At 40.8% G+C, this 22345-nt stretch overlaps 1 protein-coding gene across 2 annotated transcripts in view; it reads left to right on the top strand.

Annotated features, from left to right (window-relative positions):
- The first annotated feature begins 6049 nt into the window (after window positions 1-6049).
- The window catches only part of Syt14 (synaptotagmin 14), a 162762-nt gene continuing 146466 nt past the window's right edge, over window positions 6050-22345 (top strand). For both annotated transcript variants that reach the window (XM_050148240.1, XM_050148239.1), the window contains exons 1-2: window positions 6050-6228; window positions 18981-19028. In XM_050148240.1, the coding sequence (XP_050004197.1) occupies window positions 6216-6228; window positions 18981-19028 (61 nt within the window). In that variant the 5' untranslated portion in view covers window positions 6050-6215. The remainder of the gene's footprint in view (window positions 6229-18980; window positions 19029-22345) is intronic.

The following is a 22345-nucleotide window of genomic DNA, read 5'->3' as shown; positions in this document are numbered from 1 at the left end:
TTGAGCATTTGAGACTAGCCGGGGTTCATTAGTGGGTTCCAGGCTGTTCTTAGCTGCCTCAAAACAAAACAAAAAACTCACTGGAAAAACTACCACTTTCTCTATATTAATAAAACAATTTTAGAATGTTCCATGTTTGGTTTTGGTTATTACTGTCCATATAATGGTGACAATTCTCGACAAAAACACTTTGTGGAGGCAACAGAAGTGAAGAAATAATTATTCTAATATTTCCTTTCTTTCTATCCCAATCTTTACCTCCACACAGCATTCATCCCTGGGTACTCGGTCACCAGGTAGCACTGCCACACACGGGAAATCATTACTGCTCTCTTCCTGCCAATTCCACCTAAATAACTGTTGGTAGCCTGCCTGGATGCTAGCATGCCACTGATGTTGCTTTGTGGCTGTATTGTAGATAAAGTGCACATTAACCATGGTGGCTAGTCTTGATTGGTAACCTGACTGGATCAGGAATCCATGAAGTGATACACTTCCGAATGCGTTTGTGAAGGGTTTTATGAAAAAGAATAACATACTGTAGTGGGCAGATCTTCCCACAGAAGATGCAGCCCCTTTCAAAAGATGGTCCGGATATGAAGAGGACTGAGGAAAAATTGTTGCCTCTCTGTTTGTCCATCTTCCTGAGGGAGCACATCCGTCTCTGCTGCATCAACCTCCATGTCTCTGGCCTTCCAAAGTGGGCTAAATATCAGAGACTCTCCAAGAACTTTCCAGACTTTGGGCATCAGGTTGGGACTGCTGAGGTATCCAGCTCTGTGAGCTGAGCAGCTCTGGGCTTCTCAACTTCCATAGTGCACAAACAACAACCCCTATCCTATCAGCCAATCTAATGAAGCCTCTTTAATTATCTGTCTGTCTGTCTGTCTGTCTGTCTGTCTATCATCTATCTGTCAATCCACAGATAGACATATACATACACAATTCTATCTGCTCTGTTCTTCTATAGAACCTTGACCAACATACTATTTATTTGTGTTTTTCATTTAAATTAAGTAAAACTAAATTCTTTTTTTTTTATTTGTCCCTGCTACATTTCAGGTGTTCATTCACATATGACTCCTGGCTACTCTGTGACTGCGAGTATAAAATATTTTCATCGTCATAGATAATTCTTTTGGCTGTCTCTGCTCTAAGGAAACCTCTATGAAGTATACTGAGAGGAAAGTTCTTGGAAGAGTGTGAAAGTCACATGTGTTGGGATGGATGTTTTAACAGTACCTTCTTAGGCACCATTTAAGCCTTTTCTTTCTGGTAGCTCTCTTCTTAGAGAGTTCGACAATGTGGGTCACATGGGCTTATCCAGAATGCATATGAAATCCCCCCCAGGTCTAGCACAATTTCTAATTGGTCTTAATAAAAACTCTGAGACAGATGGGGTAAATGTCAAAAGGTCAGAGAAGTAAAGAGCCAGCCACTAGAGAGACTTCTTGCCTCTACCAAATCCTCTGACTTGAAGAGGGTTATCCTGTCTCTCTGAATTCTCAGACTGAATGGAACTGAGTTCCTGTCTCCTCCTGCCTTATATTCCTCTCTTTGCTCAGTCATATACTTCCTGTTTCTACCTTCCTAGTTTTGAGATTAAAGGCTTGAAATCCTAAATGGTGGTATCAAGGGTGTAAACTCTGTTTCTCTTTTAGACTATTTAAATCTCTTGTAGCTCAGTGTGGCTGCAATTGCTAAAAAAGCTTAGTTTAAAAATGTCCCCCTCAGGGATGGAGAGATGGCTTAGTCACTAAGAGCACTTGCTGCTCTTCCAGAGGCTCAGAGTGTGGCTCCCAGCACCCAGATCAGGCTGCTCATAATTGTCTGTAATTTCACCTCCCGGGGATCATGGTACCTCTGGCCTCTGAGGCCACCTGCATCCACATGCACAAACCCACATGCAGACACACACGCACACCTAGGCATGATTAAAAATAAGATAATAAATATTTAAAAAGCCTTCTTCTTGTAGAGCCAGCCTTAAAAGCTCTGAAAAGCGTTGTGACATGAGTTACATCCTTCCACATGTGTCTGCATGTTATCACGTGTAGTCTTTACTTCTGCATGTGTAATTTATAATTTTTTTGCTTCAGTTGAGTAATTTATATAAACAGAGATTCCAGCTTAAAATGGGTTGTTTCTTAAAAGGTTGTTGGGAGCTTTTGTATTTGGAGCGTGTTTTTCCACCAAGATTATATTGCTGTGGACAGGGATTGTTTGGCACATGGAACTTTTTTTTTAATATACGTTGGATCATTTTTCACTTCCATTTGATTTGGCCTTCCTCCATGTTTAATCTTTAATGTTTAATTTTCTATCAATATTTCAATGAAACTTCATGGTGTTACTGGAAATTTAAAGTATTATCTTGAATATTTTTATGGAAAGACCGGTTAAAAATTGCAGTACCAACACATCTTTATTTCAGAGTCACAAGGAGAGAAATCGCTTCAGCTTCCTTCAACTTTACTCTTGCTCTTAGTTTCCGTTTCCACAACACATGATGAAAAACTGCTTGAGTGATTTGTTTTAAATTCTTTTACAAATAATTCATTATAAAGAGCAAAGAATTAAAAATAAAGAAGCAAGCCAGGGAGTGGTGGCTCACACCTTTAATCCAAGCACTGGGAGTCAGAAGCAGTGGGGGGCGGGGGGGATCTCTGAGTTCAAGGCTAGACTGATCTATAGAGAGAGTTCCAGGACAGTCAGGAGAAACCCAGCCTTATCAAACAAAATAAGCAAACAAAAATTAAAATAAAGATAGAGAAGCTCATAAAAAGTCTAAGTGTATTAAAGTATATAGTCTAAATATTTTGGAGGTACGTAGTTGAGATTAAAAATAACTATTGTCTTTAGGCAAGACATATAATTCAATGTAAAACTTTTAATTAAAAATAATACTTGTTGAAATTAGAACCATTGAGCATGCCACATACTTTTTTGTTAAGTCTTAGTCTATTTTCTGTGCTATAGCCAAACACCCGAGGCCAAGAAAATGGTTTCATTTGGTTTATGGGTTCTGAGGGTTGGAGAGTTTAAGCTTCACTGGTCACATCTGTTGAGGACCTGATGTTGTATCTCGTGGTGGGACAGTGAGAGGAGTCAGCTCTCATTGGAAAAGAGGAAAGGGACAAAGAAGTCAACCCTAATGAGACATTTCCTTAGGATAACCGAAGATCTGAGCCAGGTCGGGAGAAACTGTGCTTACACCTCTAAGAAGGTTCCACCCTTCTGGCCAAACACCATTCAAGGTCCCAGCCTCACAATAGCATTCTGTAGGTAATTAAAATTTCAGCTGCCTTTGGTGGGGACAAAGCACATCCAAGTAGCTACAATCTTCAGTCAGCTCAGGAGGTGCATGGAATGTTGGGCAGAAGTGAAGTAATAAATATGGTCTTTCCTTTTTTTTTTCCTTTTTTTCAGACAGGGTTTCTCTGTGTAGCCCTGGCTGTCCTGGAACTTACCCTGTAGGCCAGGTTGGCCCAAACTCAGAACTCTGCCTGCCTCTGCCTCCCAAGTGTTGGGATTAAAAACATGTGCCACCACTACCCAGCTGGTATTTTCTAATAGCTATCTCAGAAAGTTCTTTTTTCCTCTTTTTTTTAAATAAAGGGTCTTTAAAAAATTTAATTTTTTTGTGTGTATTGGTCTTTTGCCTGCATGCATGTTTGTGTGAAGGTCAGATCTTGGAGTTACAGATAGTTGTGATGTGCCGTGTGGGTGCTGGGAATTGAACCCCAGTCATTTGGAAGGACAGCCAGTGCTCTTAACCACTGAGCCATCTCTCCAGGCCTCTATCTTGGAAGTTTTACTACTAGTATTTGGTAATGTTGGTAGAGGAAATTATGAGTTTAGACTGAGGGGAAAATATTAGTAGTGAGTGGGCTTTGGCTCAAGTTTAACACACACATGCACTTTCTGAGAAACCTATGGTGAGAAAACAGGGTTTATGCAGATTCACATAACTTTGGCCATAAAGTAAGTACTAAGGTTTTTGACTTTAACATGAGATTCTTGACAAAGCTAAGCAATTGGAGCCTGCTAAAAACCAGGACCCAAGGGTATGGTTTCAAGTTTGGTGTCCTGAAGTTCAAGTCTGTGTTAATCACAGTTTCCTCAAGAAAATGGCATTAATTAAAGCTGTTTTATTTGGACCCCAACCAAATTTATGATTCACCTTCCGGGGTGCAGGGAGAGGAGAGGGAGGGAAAGAGCTTACTCCTAGACTAACGTATAAGTATTTTACCAGAACAGTTATTTAGTTTGATACTTCAGTAACAATTCTTATTTATAGACAGATGTTTTGGTGTGCATGTGTGTTTCTGTGCATATGTGCTCATGTCTGTGTAGGTGTGTGCATATGTGTAAGATGGACACATTGAGCATTTTCTTCAGCCACTTTTTATCTTATCTGTTTTATGAATATGGATGTTTTGCTCAAATGTGTATATATGTATGCATGCCTGGTGCTCATGGAGTCTGGAAGAGGGCACCAGATCTTCTGGAACTGGAGTTACTAGACCTGAAGTTGTGAGCCTCATCCATCTTAGTTTTTGAGATAGGCTTTCTCATGGAATTTGGAGTTCATCACCTAGTCTACGCTGGCTTGCCATCGAACCCTACGGATCTACTAGGTTAGCAGGCATGCTGTGTGTGTGTGTGTATTGGGGATTGAACTCAAGTTCTCATGCTTCTGCAACAAACACTTAACCAACTGATCCATCTCTCCAACCCTTACAGCTAGCCCTCAGAATGCCTGGGATCAATAGAGATTCGCCGAAGTAGTCAAAACATTAAGGAATAGGTCCAGGCAAATGTCTCAGAGGGTAGCCGTGTTTGCCACCCATCCTGTCTGACAGTATGAATTTGATCCCTGGAGCCCACATGGTGGTGAGAACACACTTCTGCAAGCTGTCCTGTGACCTTCACTTGCATGCCCCACCCCAGCAAATAATAAGTGTTGTAAAAAATGTTAAAGAGTGAATGTCTGTGGAGCATAAACTGGCTGAGGGAGAGGTTATATAAAAGCAATGAAAGACATTTTCTGCTCTAGATTACAGTCCAACCTCACTTACATAATAAGTGGAAAATATGTTCTTTGTGTCAATCCTTAATATAGCCACCTGCTCTAGGAGTGAGCATTTTCTCCACAAGGGAGAACCGCTAAGCCCTTATTCCTTATTGCGGCTTTATCCGGGCCCTTAAAGTACCAGATGAAGTGGGAAGTCTTGCAAAGTGGCGGAACCGAAGTGAAAATTATGTAGCTAGCTGTTGGTTGTTCAGAGTTGGCCTTTGCCTGTCCGCAGGCTCATGGACTTGCACACTTAAAAATGTGTGTGTGACAAGCTTATCAGGCCCTTTGTTAAGATGTCTGTCCAACACCTACATTTGTGTGGCTTCTAATGTGTGTTTGCCGTGTGGACAAATGCCAATTCGTACTTCCAAGGGGGCACCGAGCTCCTGGAATTGAGTCTCATCAAGAATGAGGCTGGAGAGGGAGGGAGGGAGAGAAGGAGGGACGGAGACCGTCCTCTTTTCGGTGTGTTGTGCCAAGAAGTCGTCTCTACTTGAAAGCAAAGACCGGAGGTGAGTGTTCAGACAAAACAAAACTGAAGAGACTTAGTCTGGGCGGGAATTGCGCCCGAGTCCAGAGCCGGGAGCTGTCCGTCGTCCTGACCGCCTTGCGTGGCTCTCGCCGAGCCAAGCTGGACGGAGGTTGGCGACAGGGGTGAGGCTGACTCCTGCACCTGTTGGGAATCCGGGCCTGAGACCCTAGCCAGGGGCTGGGGGCGAGCCAGGGCCAGGGTCGGAGGCGTGGCCTGCGCAGGGTGGGCGGGGTTGGGTCAGGGAGGTGGGCGGGGTTGTGGTACTTCGGGGACGGGGCCTGAGGAGGTAGGTGGGAGTGGGTGAAGGACCGGTTGTGGGTCAAGCTTCGGTTCCTGAGAGGGGCGGGGCCTAGAGGCCCCCCCAGGGGGCGGGGCGGTGTCACGTGCCGACGGTGCGCATCTGGAGAAGGTTCCGCTTCCTGCGCTGCTGGCTCTGGAGCTGCGACCCCACCCCGCCGCCCAGCCCCGGCTCCCCAAGGCCCAGCAGCCCGGCCCCGGGGTTCGGTCCCGCCCCTCTCGCCAGAGGCCTTGGCGCGCCCTCCTCCCGCACCCCGCACCCCCCGCGCTCTCCGTGCTGTTGGTGCGGTCCATGGCGAGCGCATCATGGCGATCGAAGGTAAGTGGAGGCCAAGCAAGGCGTGGAGGAGTCCGCCCGGCGGGCGAGCGCAGGGCCTGGGTGGGAGGCCGAGGCGCCGGTTGTGGGTCCGGGCCGTGAGGAAGGCGGTGGATGCTGGACACCGGCCTAGGCGCGGCGTGCGGTCCTGGCGGGCATTGGCCTACGCGATGGAGGCGCTGAGGTGCTGAGGGACTGAGGAGGCTCAGGTATTAAGGCGCTGAGATGCTGGGATGCTGAGGTGTGGAGGTTCTGAGGTGGCGTTGGGACTCACCTCTGACGGAAGGACTGGGGGACCCGCTCAAGGTGCTGCTCCCGCCAGTACCCAGCCCGCCCTCTGGGCTGGTGGCATTCGCTCTATCCCTTTCTGTTGACGGGTATGGGGACCAGGACATCCGTGCGAGGTTAATCTGACCCTCAAAATTGTTTGTCTCCGGGGAGGAGTAAATGCCTCTTTTTGACAAACGCACCTAGAAGACTTCAACAGAAATGTTTCAATAGCACCTTAATTCGAATTAAGTTCCTGCGTAAGGTTGGTGGCACTAATAATGTGTGTTTTGCCCTTATTTTGAGAACATGGGGCTTGAGTGGCGTGTAATTTGCCTTGGTTTTTAAAGAGGATATTTTGCAGTTAGTATCACACAGGTAGGAGAGTGTCCACAGAATTTGGTTTCCCATTTCAGATGAGCGCAGTGTAGAAACATTTCCAAAACTTCCCTCTGGGACGTGTACATTCATGTGCAGGGTACCAATAGCTGAATCATTACTCGTCTACATTTAATGTGTTCTTCCCGAGTAATTCCCCGAGGTGACTGGTCTCTGGTAGTATACACACCCGGGACACAGCCATCGATCTGCAGAATTGATTTAGCTGTGTGTTGCGTGTTTACTTCATTTTAGAGATTAAGAACAGGGCACATTGACATGCTCTCAGGTACGTGCGTTTGCTAAGATGATGGAGAACACAGTCTGTAGCCTTTGATATCCCTGTTAGTCAGAACAGCATGTCCAACGCTGTTTCTTCCCTGTGTAGTTTACTAGAGCTGGAAAGTCAGGGAGCAGGATCCACTGGTGGGTGTAGAATGCTCTATTTTGCCAACAACTTTGTGGAAGGATTTCTTGTAAAGTCATAAAAATAAAATTTTATGCAGAAAATGAAGGATTGGCCCAGATAGGTTCAAATATGATCTCATAACATCGAACTTCTTGATGTCCAGTTTTTCTTCATGCATGCATACCTTCCTCTGGCAATTAAATATTACAGCATTTTGCTCTGTCTTTTTTTATCTTTAAATAATAAGATTTTCTAAAGATACTCTGTATGTTTTTTGGTGCTAGGCTATACCCCCAGCCTGTTCTTAAACCTATACATTTGTTTCAGGTTTTCATGATATAAATATCAACACTTAGGCCTTCTCTAATTTGGCAAGGAAACTGTAGTTAATACATTTCAAGAAAAGGTATCAGGCTAAGCCAGTCTCACTATGCCTCTTAGCACATGCTAAAATACATTCTGTTTCTATACTCCATCCTTCATTTCTTCACCTCTTAGGAGAATCTTATTTGCTCAGTATGATAATACCATAAGCCAATGCTTCTTTAAAGACCTGCTTGGTAGACATACCCCTAACTAATAAAGAACGATACAGTTATGTAGTAGAGATAACTTACTATAAGAGGAAGGTTTTAAACAGAGAAGGAAATCAGTACTTTAGTATTAGACTCAAAGGTGGCGAGACCACTGAACACAGCTCCTAAGAGCATGCCTGACTGCCACAAACACCCGTTCTTCAGCTCACTATAAGGCTCATGCAAAGGACTGCAGATAAACTAGAGATAACGACTTTGTGTTGAGGTCGAATCAGAAGTTAGAATCCTGAGGGTATTTCATTCAACATTTTTCCTTATGAAGTAGTTCTTAAAACATCCAATTCATTCACCTGCTAATTCAATGAATGTTTATTGAATACACAATGTTCTGAAGTAGACTTTGTGGGATCTTCCCTGTTAGAGCTTATGTTCTGGGGAGACAGATAATTTTAAGTGTATGGTTATGTTACAGTGTGTATACCAAGAAATAAATTATGCATGCTTCCTTTGTATAAAAACATCCAATGGTGTTAACTTCAAAACTAATTTTGAGGTAATAAGTGTTATATCTTTAAGGTCTTTATATTTGGCCTGAAGTTTTGTATTTCCAAATCTGTTATTCAGAAAGTTTGGTCTAACTTCTTCCTAGTTTTTCTTTCTTAAGCAATACTTAAAATATACTCTTGTGTGTGTGTGTGTGTGTGTGTGTGTGTGTGTGTATGTGTGTGTGTGACACCCCTTCCATTTGCAGACAAGAACTGTATGCTCCTTTGTTTTAAAATTTGAAATATAGCCGGGCGGTGGTGGTGCATGCCTTTAATCCCAGCACTTGGGAGGCAGAGGCAGGCAGATCTCTGTGAGTTCGAGGCCAGCCTGGTCTACAAGAGCTAGTTCCAGGACAGGAACCAAAAAGCTACGGAGAAACCCTGTCTCAAAAAATCCAAAAAAAAAAAAAAAAAAAAAAACCAAAATTTGAAATACAGTGATGGAAAATTCCATTTTACTTGTTATCAAAGCTATTATAGCCTTACTTGTACTTAATTCTCTGAGTGCAGCTTAATGTTAGAATAACCTTTTGTGTAACTTCTTGTTGACTCAAATGAGCTTGTATTCAACCAAAACTATGGACTGTTTTACTTGGGTTCCTCACTCTAGCTGTGTCTTCAGCCCTTTATGTAACTAAATTGTGTTGTGACTTGAGAATAGGTGTTGTAGCAGGGAGGCGTGCTTTTAATAGTTCTGTTCAGTGGGTTAGCCTTGAGTTTAGGACCAACAGCTATTTGGATTTCCTCCTCTGAATAAAACTCTTTGTTTTATAGTCCCAAATTATCTGTAAGCAACCATCTCCTCCTTTATCAGTCAGAGGTATGCCTATTAAGAGGTCTTCATAGAAAGTTAGGTTGATGGTAACATCGTACTGAGCAAAGAAAATTCTACTGAGAGATGAGGAAGTTAACTCTTAAGTGGAAGTACACTTAAAATACTTTCTTTAGTATGATTTTATGTGTATAGGTGTTTTGGCTGCATGTGTATTGGCATACCATGTGGGGGCCTGGTGCCCATAAGGTTAGAAAAGGGCATCAGATTGCCTGGAACTGGAGTTACAGACGGTCATAGCAATCATGGACGTGCTGGGAACCACTCCCAGGTTTTCTGGAAGAGCGGCTGGTGATCTTAATTGCTAAGTCATTTCTTCAGCTCTGCAAGTACACTTTCTAAAAAGCGTTTTCCCAATGGACAGCTTATAGGTCCTAGCTGTCTGGCAGTTCAGGTTGTGATCATCCTGACATGCGTTGGCTGCCCAGGACATGGACTTCTCTGGTATTGCTATCAACCCACCTTTGTTGACTATTTTTCCTTTCTTTTGTTCCATGATTTATTTATTTTTATTTTATGTGCATTGGCGTTTTGCCTGCGTGCGTGTGTCTGTGTGTGTGTGTCTGTCAGATTACCTGGAGGAGGAGTTACAGACACTTGTAAGCTGCCATGTGGGTGCTAGGAATTGAACCCAGGTTCTCTGGAAGAACAGCTAGTATTCTCAACTGCTAAGCTATTGCTTGTTGGCTATTTTCTAATTTTGGAGTTTTCTCCTGACTACTTAGTTTTTTTTCTGCTTACCTGAACTAATGTTCTTTATGTTTCTGTTTCAACTCTATTGCTATTATCTAGTTTATTCAAACTTCATATATTGAACAATTTTAACATCTGTAGTCCAACTATAAATTCAAAGAGGATAGTCTTTATCAAGAAGCACCTGAAATCCTATGTCCTCAGTCCACATTTCTTGAATTATTTCATGGAATTCTGTACGTAGTCTTCATATTACATCCACTGTTTTGATGCCTGTCTCTAGCAGAATTTTTCTGTAGTAGATAGTTATCTTCACTCACATTTTAAAGTAGTAGGTAGAGATCCTCACTTGGATGTACCAAAGCAATCCAAAATGTCCACCTTACAACATCCAGAATGACCGTAAGTTGTAATCTATCCCTCATACTTTCCATACCTCCTTACTTTGTGCAGATTCACTGGCTGAATGACATTCAAGCTAGAAACCTGGATATTAACTCCATTGTATAGTTCACTAAATCCTTTCATGCCTGTATCTTAAATACATTTATTTTACTTAGTGTTTATATTTTTGCTCATATACTTATTGAAAAATGATTTACCAGCACTCAAGAGGCAGAGACAGGTGAATCTCTGTGAGTTCAAGGCCAGTTTGGTCTACAGAGTTAGTTCCAGGACACCCAAGGATGTTACTTAGTGAAACCCTATCTTGAAAAACCATAAAAAAAAAATCCAACAAAAAAACTCGCACAACAACCAACCCCCCTCCCAAAACCCAAGTCCCTGCAGAAAGAAATGATTTGTTTATTTTCTTTTTTAAAATTTATTTTTCCATTCAAAAATTTATACTTCCTCCCCTCCTCCCATTCCCGTCCCGCTCCCCCACTCACCCTCCTCCCTCCCTCTCCCTCAAGAGAGGGCAGGGAACCCTGCCCTGTGGGAAGTCCAACCCCCCCCCCCATTCCAGGCCTAGGAAGCTTTGCATCCAAATAGACTACGGCCCCAAAAAGCCAGTACATGCAGTAGAAACAAGTCCCAGTGCCTTTATCAATGGCTTCTCAGTCAGCCCCCATTTGCAGCCACATTCAGAGAGTCCATGCTCACATGCTCATTCAGTCCTGGTCCAGCTGGATTTGGTGAGCTCCCATTAGAACAGGCACACTATCTGAGTGGATGGACCAACCCCTCGCTGTCCAGACTTCCTTGCTCATCTTTTCCCTCCTTCTGCTCTTCAACTGGACCTTGGGGGCTCAGTCCAGTGCTCTGAGGAGGGACTTTATCTCTATCTTCATCTGTAGCCAGACGAAGATTCTATGGTGATATTCGATATAATCATCAGTGTGATAGTGGGGCAAGGCCAGTTCAGGCACCCTCTACTCTGCTGCCCAGGGACCTAGCTGGGGACATCCCTGTGGACACCTGGGATCCCCTCTAGAGCCAAGCCTCTTGCCATCCCTAAAATGGCTCCCTTAATGTAGATATCTTCTTCCCTGCTCCTATATCTGCCCTTCCTTCATCTCCACACTCCCACTCCCCCAAGCTCTCTCCAGTCTTTCCCTTTTCCCTTCTCTCTCCCCGTCTCCTCTTCCCCTACCCCATCCCACCCCCATGCTCCCAACTTTTTCCTGGCAATCTTGTTTGCTTCCAATTTCCAAGAGGATCTATATATGCTTTTCTTTGAGTTCACCTTGTTATTTGGCTTCTCTAGTCTTGTGAACTTTAGGCTTAATGTCCTTTGTTTATTTTATTTTATTAACATTTTTTCTCCCCAGTTTACATTTTTGAGATTACATGTAATGAAGACTGTTTTCATTTCTTGGCTGCCCAGACCTAAATAATTTCACAGAAACTATATTAATTACAACATTGTTTGGCCAATGGCTTAGGCGTAATTCTAGCTAGCTTTTACATCTTAAATTAACCCATTTCTATTAGTCTATGTATTTGTATTGCCCTGTGGCTGTGGTGTTACCTCATTTTCTACATGTCTTGTTTCCTTGGCAGCTGGCTTACTTCTGTTTGACTCTGCCTACTCTCTCTCTATATCCCTGTTCATGTTTCCCTGCATGGCTTTACTCTGCTAAGCCATTGGCCAAAGCAGCTTCTTTATTAACCAATGGTAATAAAACACAGTCACAGCATACAGAGGGGAAAAACACATCGATTATACACCTCCGCCACATACACCCTTAGTAATACCTTACTTGAACCTAATAAATTGAAACCTTTGATTTATTATTTCTTTTTTAATATTTAATTTAGTTTATTTACTACATAGTTATATTTGAACATTTGCCATGTAAAACTAAACATTCCTATTAAAATACAGACAGTTACAAATAATGATAAATGAGTAATATAAGGACATAGTTAATGTTTAAATTTCTATTTTGCTGACACAGTGTAACATTAATAATATTCAATAATATTTTTTGTCTGATTGTTTGTTTTTATTTCATACATTTTTAATTAAAACATAAATACATCGCTTTCTTCCTCCTGGTTCCTCCCTGCACACCCTCCCTCCAATTCCTCCCATGTCCTCCAACTCCTAATTTGATAGCCTTTTCTTCCCCAATTATTCTGTTAAATATAGTTTGCATATATGTAAAAATATATAAATACAGCCTTCTGAGTCTGTTTTTGTTGTGTGTGTATATGATTTTAGAACTGACCAGTTTATACTGGACAATCAACTAAGGGACTCATCCCTGAGAGAGACTAATTCTTCCTCTCTCTCAGTAGTCATCAGTTACAGAAGTAGTGATAATATAGCAAGGTGTTATTTATTAACAAGCTTCTAAAAGCCATACATATATTCAGAACAATTTCTTATTTTCATGATTTTAGGACCATGGTAGACTAAATCTTCAGAGTAGTATTTTGAGCTCACCATGAGATAAATATTAATGAAATATTAAATTATTTTCATTGTATCTTACTATACAGCAATGCATACTTATAGTTTTAAAAAATTTATCTGGCATAGCCAACACAGAAGGATTTTGTTTTATTTTCAGTTAATAGACCATGCTATGTCTGAGCACATACTTGGTAGGGATTTACTGTGTTGTGTTAGTAGCTTTCTACTAGTTTAAAACATTAAATAAAAGTAAAATATACAGAGTAGTCCAGTGACTGGAAAAGTGGACTAATTTGCCAGTAAATTTAATTTTATAAGGAAAAAATTGTATTTAGAAAAATTATTAATTAAATACATAGGGATTTATGTAGGTCAAATGAGAGATACTATGTTGAGCAAGCTTTTGTTTCTCCATTTTTCAAATTTAGCATATGGGTATGTGGGAGAGAGGAGAAGAGGAAGGAGCAGGAGATCGAGCAAGCACCCCTGTGGGCAGAGGCCGGGTAACCATAGTTCCTCCAGTCCGTGCTTGTGTCTGGACATCTGTGTCCGCCGCAGGCTCTGATGGCACTCTCCTTGTCAGGCTAGCTCTGCTGTGCTTTAGATGCTGAGCCGTCTGGTTGACCTGACACACCATTGCTATCAAAATAGACTGGGCTGTTCGTGTGATGTTGTGGTAGTGGTGAGTATGTTCCCAAAGTTAGGCTGGGAGTTGAGTGTAGAAAGGCCTTGACTTGTTCAGATTGTTTTAATTCTACTGTAATTGTATAGCAGTGGTGCCAACTTAGGAGGTAACTTTTAGAAGTTTGGAGGCCTAATGGTTTTCCTTTAAGAAAAAAAAAATTAAAGTATAGCCTGTGTGAGGGGCTAACATTCATTTTGGGATATTTACACAAGCTGGTTTTTGAAGTCCAGTGAAAATGGGTGCTGAAAAAAGAAGAGAACCATTCAGGAGTCTTCTCTGTTTCCTAGGCCTAAACGCTGACATTCTCTTTGAACTTCATGACTTTGGATTCCAGTCATCGACACCCACTTCTTCCTGCTGTGCTGGGTCATCCTTTTTCCTATTAGTTGTGTACTTGGTTTTGGAAGTTTTCAAAACTATATCGATCTTCCTGCAGCAGGCATTCCCATTTAGCAGAATGAGCGTGCAACATGAAAGCTATTTTTGTCCTGGGACTATTATCACCACTTTATAATAACTACATTTCCTCACCGTAACTCCTATATAAACAAACACAGGTCTGTAGAAGCCGTGCTAGATGATGCTGACGTTAGATGTGAAGCCTGGCTCGGCCCAGAAAGCATGATCGTTTATAACACTGTGCTCTTAAAATTAGAGACCCAAACTAGGAATTGGCTTAAATTGGAGACTAATCTAAAAATACTTATACAAGTTGGAGGTCTAAATAGGTTAAGGTGATTTGGGGCAGTTGGCAGCATAAACAAAAAATGTTTAAAGTCTTTTCCTTATGTACAGTAAGTAGAAGAATTTACAGAAGAACTTAAAGGTTGTGACTACTTTCATGGATGAAGTCCAGGGAAAAAAAGTTTTTAGATGAGATGAAACATAAGACACTAACTAGGTTTTCAGTGTCTGACCATGGAAAAACATTAGTGAAGCTTGTATGTGGAGGTGACCTAAGCCAGCGGTCAGAATCCAATAAAGTGAATTGTAAGGAAAACTCTTACAGAAGCTGAACCATAGGTTTAATTCTCTCTTTGACACCTGCATGTACTCTGGTGCATTTTCCCTTCTGGGAAGTAGGGAAGTAGGTAGTCTGTAATGATTTTTCTCCCCCTCACAAAAGTATCCAAGTTACTTACGAGGCATGTTCCCAGCTGTGTGTCCATTCATACAAACACGTGAAGGTACTTAATCAACATGCGTGTGCCCCACACCGTCTATTATCTCTCCCCTTGCTGCCACCATAGAGGACTGGACAGTCTCTCTTGTTCCTACTGGAGCTGCCCAAGAAGAACTGTGCTGATGACTGATAGGTCACCTGGTGCTCTGAATCCCAGGCAGCTAAGATCATTTCAAGACCAGTGCTTGTATTACCGCTAAAGACAGTTCTTAAATGAAGTTTGCTTTATATAAATTACCTTAAAGCACTCAAAAGCAAATTCATAATATTTCTATTTTTGTACTAGTGAAAATGTCCATTTTAACTTCTTAATTAACTTCATTGGTTGTTAGCTACAATATTTGAATTTTTTAAAACACTAATTAGCAGTCTTGGGAAACTTTAACCATTAGGGTTCTGCTTTGTTTGTACTGTAAATAATGGGTTAGCTGGGTTTATTTACAAATTCTAGTCTGTTATGTTAGTTATGTGATTGGTGTAGGAGCTCCTTCTGTTTGTGTGTTGCTTTCACTGGATAATGAATAAAGAAACTGCCTTGGCCTAGTTGATAGGGCAGAACTTAGGTAGGTGGAGGAGACAGAACTGAATGCTGGGAAGAAGGGCAGAGTCAGAGATGCCATGGATCTTCTGCCTGAGACGGACGCTGGTTAGAATCTTGCCAGTAAGCCTCAGTCACGTGACGATACACAGATTAATGGAAATGGGTTAAACTATATGTAAGAGTTAGCTAATAAGAAGCTAAAGCTAACGACCAAGCAGTGTTTTAGTTAATACAGTTTCTGTGTGGTTATTTGTAAGCTAGCTGGGTGGACGGGACAGAACAATGGCCTTGCAACATGAGATTTTTTTTCTTTAAGTGCTTTGACAGATTGACAGTGGTTAGTTAACTAAGTTTAAGATGTAGTAATTATTTGACTAGCTTTTAAAAACTGAAGTTCTTTTATTTAGTATAGATAAAGAAAATACTTAGCAAAGATAGGGGCAGATGAGAGATGGTTCACTGGGTAAGGGTGCTTGTTGCCATGCCGAATTTCCAGAGCCCACACGGCGGCATGAGAGTAGCCACTCTCACATGATGTCCTCTGACTTTCACATGTGTCCTGTGCCAATCATGCACGTTCATGGACACACACACAATAAACAAACAAACAAATAAACAAATAAGACTGTTTCTCTCTATATATTAAAGTTAGTTTTTCTTGTCATTCCACAGGGTTTTGTTGTTATTGTTAATACTAAGTAAAACCTGCTATTATACTCAGGACTAGATGGTTGTAATATGAGCGGCGGGCTACGTTCCTGGCACCCGGCTGCCCGCACAGCTAGCTTTACACCCGAAATAATTACACGGAAACTGTATTCTTTTAAACACTGCCTAGCCCATTAGTTCCAGCCTCTTATTGGCTAGTTCTTACATATTGATCTAACCCATTTCTAATAATCTGCGTGGCCCACGAGCTGGCTTACCAGGGAAGATCTTAACCTGCATCTGTGTCTGGTGGGAGAATCATGGTGACTCCTGACTCAGTTTCTTTCTCCTAGCATTCTGTTCTGTTTACTCCACCTACCTAATTTTATGTCCTATTAAAGGGCCAAGGCAGTCTCTTTATTTAACCAATGAAATCAACACAAAACAGAAGACTCTCCCCCATCACTAGTTGCATGAAATAAAACAACCAATTTATATTAAATATGTGGAGAGTTTAGCTTTAAGGATTTATTTTTNACAAAAAAAAAAAAAAAAAAAAAAAAAAGAATTCAATTCAGTATAACCTAGCAGTTTAGCCAGTAGCAAGCTTCATCTTTCAATAGTATTACATTGTGCATTAAGTTTGACACCTGAATTTTTGATAGCACACAGACAAACTACAACATTTCCAAGAGAGAAATGTAAAAGGAAAAGGATTAGGAAGAGAGAGAGAGAGAGAGAGAGAGAGAGAGAGAGAGAGAGAGAGAATTTGAATGTAGGTGTCTACAAAGGCCGGAAGAGGGCATCAGATCCCTGGAACAGTTAGAGGTAGTTACAGGATCCCAGACATGGGTCCCAGGAACTGAATTTTGTCAAGAACAGTATGTGTTTTAACCTCCTGAGCTGTCTCTCCAGTCCAAGAGAATCTTGCTTTAGTAATAGATGTTAAAAGGCGCACTCTGGTTCCATGAGTAAAGCATGTGACTAAAACTTAATTTACAAATGTTGACATCTAGAGGATCCGGCTTAATTATTGTATAGGAAAAATAGTTCAGCTAACTATGAAAACGTCATAGGCCTCAATATAAATTATGGTTATTATTATCACATGTTTTTTTCTAGTATCTTGAAAATAGTTCATTAAATTGAGTGAATACCTACTCCTTTGGCTAATGTCTTCTCAGTTTTAAAAGATGCATTTGCAGCTATATTTCTTTCTAGCTCTTTAGCAAGTAGTCTGTTGTAGTTTCTTGGTAATATTACAGTTAGTACTATATTTGACAGTGGAGTTTTGCTCAATAATAATTCTTTTTTCAGCTTTAGCTTTTGTGTTTAGTGTTTCCCCAGCTAAACCTGTATTCCTGATCTTTGTATTATTGTTATTGATCCAGGAAACAGAGACATTTTTACAACCAAATTAGACTGTAGATCTAACCTACTTTGGTGATAGAAATACTGTTTTCTAGTTGTTTTTTTTTTTTGCTTTTTATATGTCCCATTTTAAAAATGAATATCACTTTTTATTTCTCACATAATTACTGTAGGAATTCTGTTTCTTGTCACTGAACTGTTCATAATAAGCTTCTATAATGAACTAAAATGCTTGCATAATTTAGTATTATGTAAAAATTAAGTAATTCATAGGTATAGTTGATAAGGTTAAACATACAGAGAATACTACAAAATTTTATTGAGCTTACATTAGAGTAATGGCATTATGTTTTTGAGAGAAAGAAATACATATTTATAAGAGTAATCAGTATATTTATGAGCTATGATGTGTTTTTATATGTACAAAATTGTAGAATATTAAATCAAGACATGTCTGCCACTTTTCCTACTTACTCTTTGTGGTGAGAACATTTAAAACCTGCTGTCTCGTCAGTTTTTAAGACTATAATAAATTGTCATAAAACCATCATACCTTCAGTAGGTCACTGAAACACATTCCTCCAATGGGGTTTAATTTGTCTTCTGTGTCTGGCTTTTTTTCTCTCAGATTAGTGTTTTTACCGCTTGTCCCTATTGTTGCAAATATCCAAGTAGTTTTGTAGAGACTATAGCATTCCATCGTGTGTGCATCCCACAAAGGTACACCCAGCGGTTCTGGGTGTGTAGCCAGGAGAAAGGTGTGCATATGCGTATTAAAGAGACATACTTTAAATGGCCTATAGCAAAATTAATATAAACTCAAACTCGAGCCAGTCCAAATGTTTATGAACTAAAGTTTATGTATAACTATATACAGTCTTGTGCATATATTTATGTATATTTAAACACAGAATTTTGTATAGCAATGAAAATGAATGAATCACAAGTAACATTGGGCTGATTTCACAAATGTATTGAAAATAATGAGACTTAAAAATGTCTACTATTTTATAAGCTTCCTGTTAGAAATCAGGAGAATATTCTTTGTGTAAATTTGGGGGCAGTTTTTGTGAAGATGAGTTGACCTCGGAGTTGGTGGCTACCTGCTGTGTCTGCTGTGGTTTGCCGTGACTGGAGACACGCTCTATGATAACTGAGTGCGTGGGGCTTTATACATGTGTGTGCTCTCCTGTATTTATACATGTGTGTGCTCTCCTGTATTTATACATGTGTGTGCTCTCCTGTATTTGTGTTTTCCTGACCACCACGTTGGAAAATGAGATTGGGGGAAATGTTTTCCAAAGACATAACAGTTCTTTTTTTTTGGGGGGGGATGGGGCTATATTGTTATTATGTTTTTATACTGTTATCTATTGTTTGTCTTCTTACAAATTTATAAGAGTGGGTAGCCACACTTCCCTTTATCCCTTATGTGGTAATATAACTGGTGCGTCTACAGGGTTGACAGTTAAAGTAACGGCCCATGTATGCCAGGGCTCCGATACAAAGTGGGTCCTTCCTTGCTGTGCTTCTTTCCAGGTGAAAGGAAGGGGTAGGAGATGGTGATGCAGTCTCTCCTTTCCAGAAGGTGAGGAAGTGTCATCTTTCCACAAATAAAGCCTTCAGTTCTGGATTTTTCAGAAAAATTCAGGCTGTAATATTTAGTTTCATTAACCTTCAAGAAAATAATTAGGGAGCTTTTTCCTAAGATCATTTTTAGGTACCTATTTGGCGTGGTTCTTTGTAACAGTAAAGTTTAGGCCATTGTCTGCATTTTTGTTGCTAATAAACTTTTTTTTAATAGGTGGAGAGAGAACTTGTGGAGTACATGAACTCATCTGTATTAGAAAAGGTAGGTCAATGCTCTGCATGGATGTCTAAGTACTAAGTGAATACTTTCTAGGATATAGTACATTTTAGTATGATAATTTGGCTACATAAGGCATGAATTTAAGAGATATCAGTACTCACCGCATTATGGATTTGAGCACACCCGGAGTCCATGTTGCTTATTACGTGACTACTGAGGGTTGCATATTTTCTTTTCTTGAACTAATAGAGTCTGGTTTATTTTCTTTTATTTCTTTATTTTTTTTCTGTCCCCTTCCAGAATCTGGGTACTGGGTGAATATGGTCCTCTAGTTGGCTTCTGTTCTGTTACTGTACCCTATTAGAGTAATGCGAATGGTTGGTTGAAATTCAAATTGGGAACATATACAAAGCCCAGACAACCACGTGGCACCAACAACTGCCTCTGCTTCCTTTAGAAGGAGCCACTTGGCAGTTAGGTAGCTCAGCAAGCCAGCCAAGGAAAGGTAATTCAGGTATTTAGGTGGAAGGGAAGGAACCTGGTGTTCTAGGACTTAAGGAACTTGGCTCTGGGCACTGTGAAGAGAGGAGACCTGGAGAAAGGGCACTGAGTGGGGACACCGGGAGAGGTGGTCAGGACAGCTGGTGATCTTAATAGGCCACGTAACCTCCTCTTAGCTAGGGTTGTTGCTCACATTACTTTGTATTTAACCAGCCTTTCTACTTTTCTTTGTGCTATGGAATCTTCATTCTGTGATTATTTATGTACTTTTGAGATTGGATCTTAGGTGGCTCAGGGTAACCTTGAGTTCACTGTGTAACAAAGATTTTTGAGCTCCTGATCTACACCCACCTGCCAAGTGTTAGGATTACAGGTGTGTGCTGGTGCCGTGCCTGATTTTACACATTGCTGACGTTGAGCCCAGGGCTTCACGAGTGCTAAGCAAGTACTCTACTACTGAGCTACTTTAGCCCAGTTAACATTTAAAAAAAATTATTCACACTGTAATCACTTTATGAAAAAAATGTTTAGATTTGTATTTCCTTGGCATTTAATGGTATTCTATTCTGATGTTTCATAAATGTTTAAGCATTTAAGACTGAAGGCTGATACTTCCTCATTTTAAGCTAGACTGCATAGACCAGAGCATATGAAGGTTATACAAACTAAAATCACAGTAATTAGTGCCAGTTATTCTGATAAGATGACACCAAATCAGCCCTTTCTTTGTTTTCTTGAGGTAGCTGTTCATATATCCCATGCTGGTCTTCAACTTACTGGGTGTCTGAGGCCGGCATTAAATTTCTGAAACTTCTGCCTTCACCTCACAGTGCTGGGATGTCGAGAAGGTGTCTGCATGCTATGCTCAGTGGTGAATTTCTCTTTCCTCGCGCATTCTGTCTCCTGCTGGGTGCTCTCTGTCTGCAGCACAGGCTGTATGAGATGAGAGTATAGCGCTTGACTAACTTCACCGTCTTCCCTTCTGTGGTTCTATCTAGTTGTGCTGTTTTGAATGTTCCTTGAAGAAAGTCAACGTGGATGGCCTTTAAGTTCTTGCTCTTTTTCTAACTTCTGGATATTTTCATTTCATGTCAATAGAATAGCAGACTGACTCATCTAAAAGACTGTCTTAATTCTTAAGTGAACCTTCACCTTGTAGTGAAGCCCTTCTCATCTCAGCTGTGAGTAGCACTCCCTGCTTGCTTAGGTCCTAACTTAGGAATCTTCCCGTATTCCAGTCAGTCTCTTATCTCCCACTTGTCCTGTGTAGTTGTCATTGTACTCTAGTGCATTTTTAGTCCATCTCCCCTCCCCCATCCTGTTGTTGTCATTGTAGTCTTGAATATTTTCTTTTGCTTAGCCCACTAGAGTAGTTTTCCTTTTCTTATTTACATGCTTACCTTGCTGTGGTAAGCATCAGTGATTTTTAAAAATGTAAATTATACTATATCACTTTGATGTTTGGAATTGTTCTGTGGATTTCCAGTGTACCTGGAATAAAATCAGTGTTTCACTCAATTCACAAAGCAGCAACTTTGAGTTCAGAATGTCAACTACATATCATCAGCTCAGAGGTATAAACCATTTCTATACAAGTGTGTATGAGAACTTACTACTGGAGACCTGTGGGTAGGGAGACTCAGAAGAGGAATATTGCTTTTAATATTAAAAGCTTATGATTATATACCTGCTAGAAATTGCCAACTTACCTTCCTTGTATATATTTGTCTTAGTTATTTATTGTTATGGTGATAAATTATGCTTGGCAAAAGCAGCTTCAGGGAAACGTGCTTATTTTGGTTCACAGTTCCATGTGCAGTCTGTCATGGCTAGGCAGTCACTGTGGCAGGAGCTTGAGATAGCTGGTCACTTTGTATGTGCCGTCAGAAAATAGGAGAGGAATGATGTCTCAGCCAGCTTGCTCCTTTCTATGCAACTCAAGACCCAAGCTTAAGGAATGGTGGTACCCACTGTTAGCGTGGGTCTTCCTACATCTGTTAACCTAGTCAAGATAATCTTCCATAGATCTGTCCAGAGACTGAACTAAATAATCCTGGGGTCCATTCCTGCTGTGTAGGAGCCCTGCTTGCTTACTTTCTCTTAAATTCCCACTTTTCAACCTATATTAAAGTATTTTCAATCTCAAAATAAATTAAAAAATTATCCTAATAGGTGTGTGTATGTGTGTGTGTGTGTAGTCTTACATCCTTGCTGATTCCATATCCTGTCAAGTTGACAGTGAACAATAATCATATTGTTCACAATATGCTTTTGTGTTCCTACCAGAAACGTATGAACTCCTTGCTCTATCAGCAGTGTCTTTTGGAGATTTTTGTTGTTATTGCTGCTGTTGATCTGATGGTAGAATAGTGTAGTTCGGTGTCATTTCACTCTTCTTAGTAGAAGCCTGTGTCTGAGCTGTCTGCAGAGTGCACCAATGATCTGAAGAGTGCCAGAAGAACCTGCTGCTTCAGGAAGGTCTACCTCTGCTCCATAGCTTCTCACCGTGCAATATGTGCTAAATTAGGGACCATTTAATCTTTGAACTTAATTTCAAATGAATTATATTGTTGTCATCTAAACACACCACTATTGTATATCAGATTATTTTGATTCCATCTTGGGAAACAAGAATAATGGACCTGAAGCATGAGCCTCAGAACAAACTGTGTTTTGTAGACAAGGATGGGAGAGTGGTGAAAGCGGACACAGGACAATCTAGGACAGTGTCCAGAGTAGGCATATTTGAGGTGTGCCAAGGGCAAGCTATTTATAGAACACTGTTTCTGTTTTATGGTGCAACTGAGAGCAGCTGTGTGTGGAGCTGCTGTGTGTGGAGCTGCTGTGCGGTGCTGTGC

The sequence above is a fragment of the Alexandromys fortis genome, unplaced genomic scaffold, assembly GCF_014885135.2.
Source record: "Alexandromys fortis isolate MF-2015 unplaced genomic scaffold, M_Fortis_MF-2015_v1.1 scaffold_62, whole genome shotgun sequence".
Taxonomy (NCBI): Eukaryota; Metazoa; Chordata; class Mammalia; order Rodentia; family Cricetidae; genus Alexandromys; species Alexandromys fortis.
This window is presented reverse-complemented; position numbering and strand designations above follow the sequence as displayed.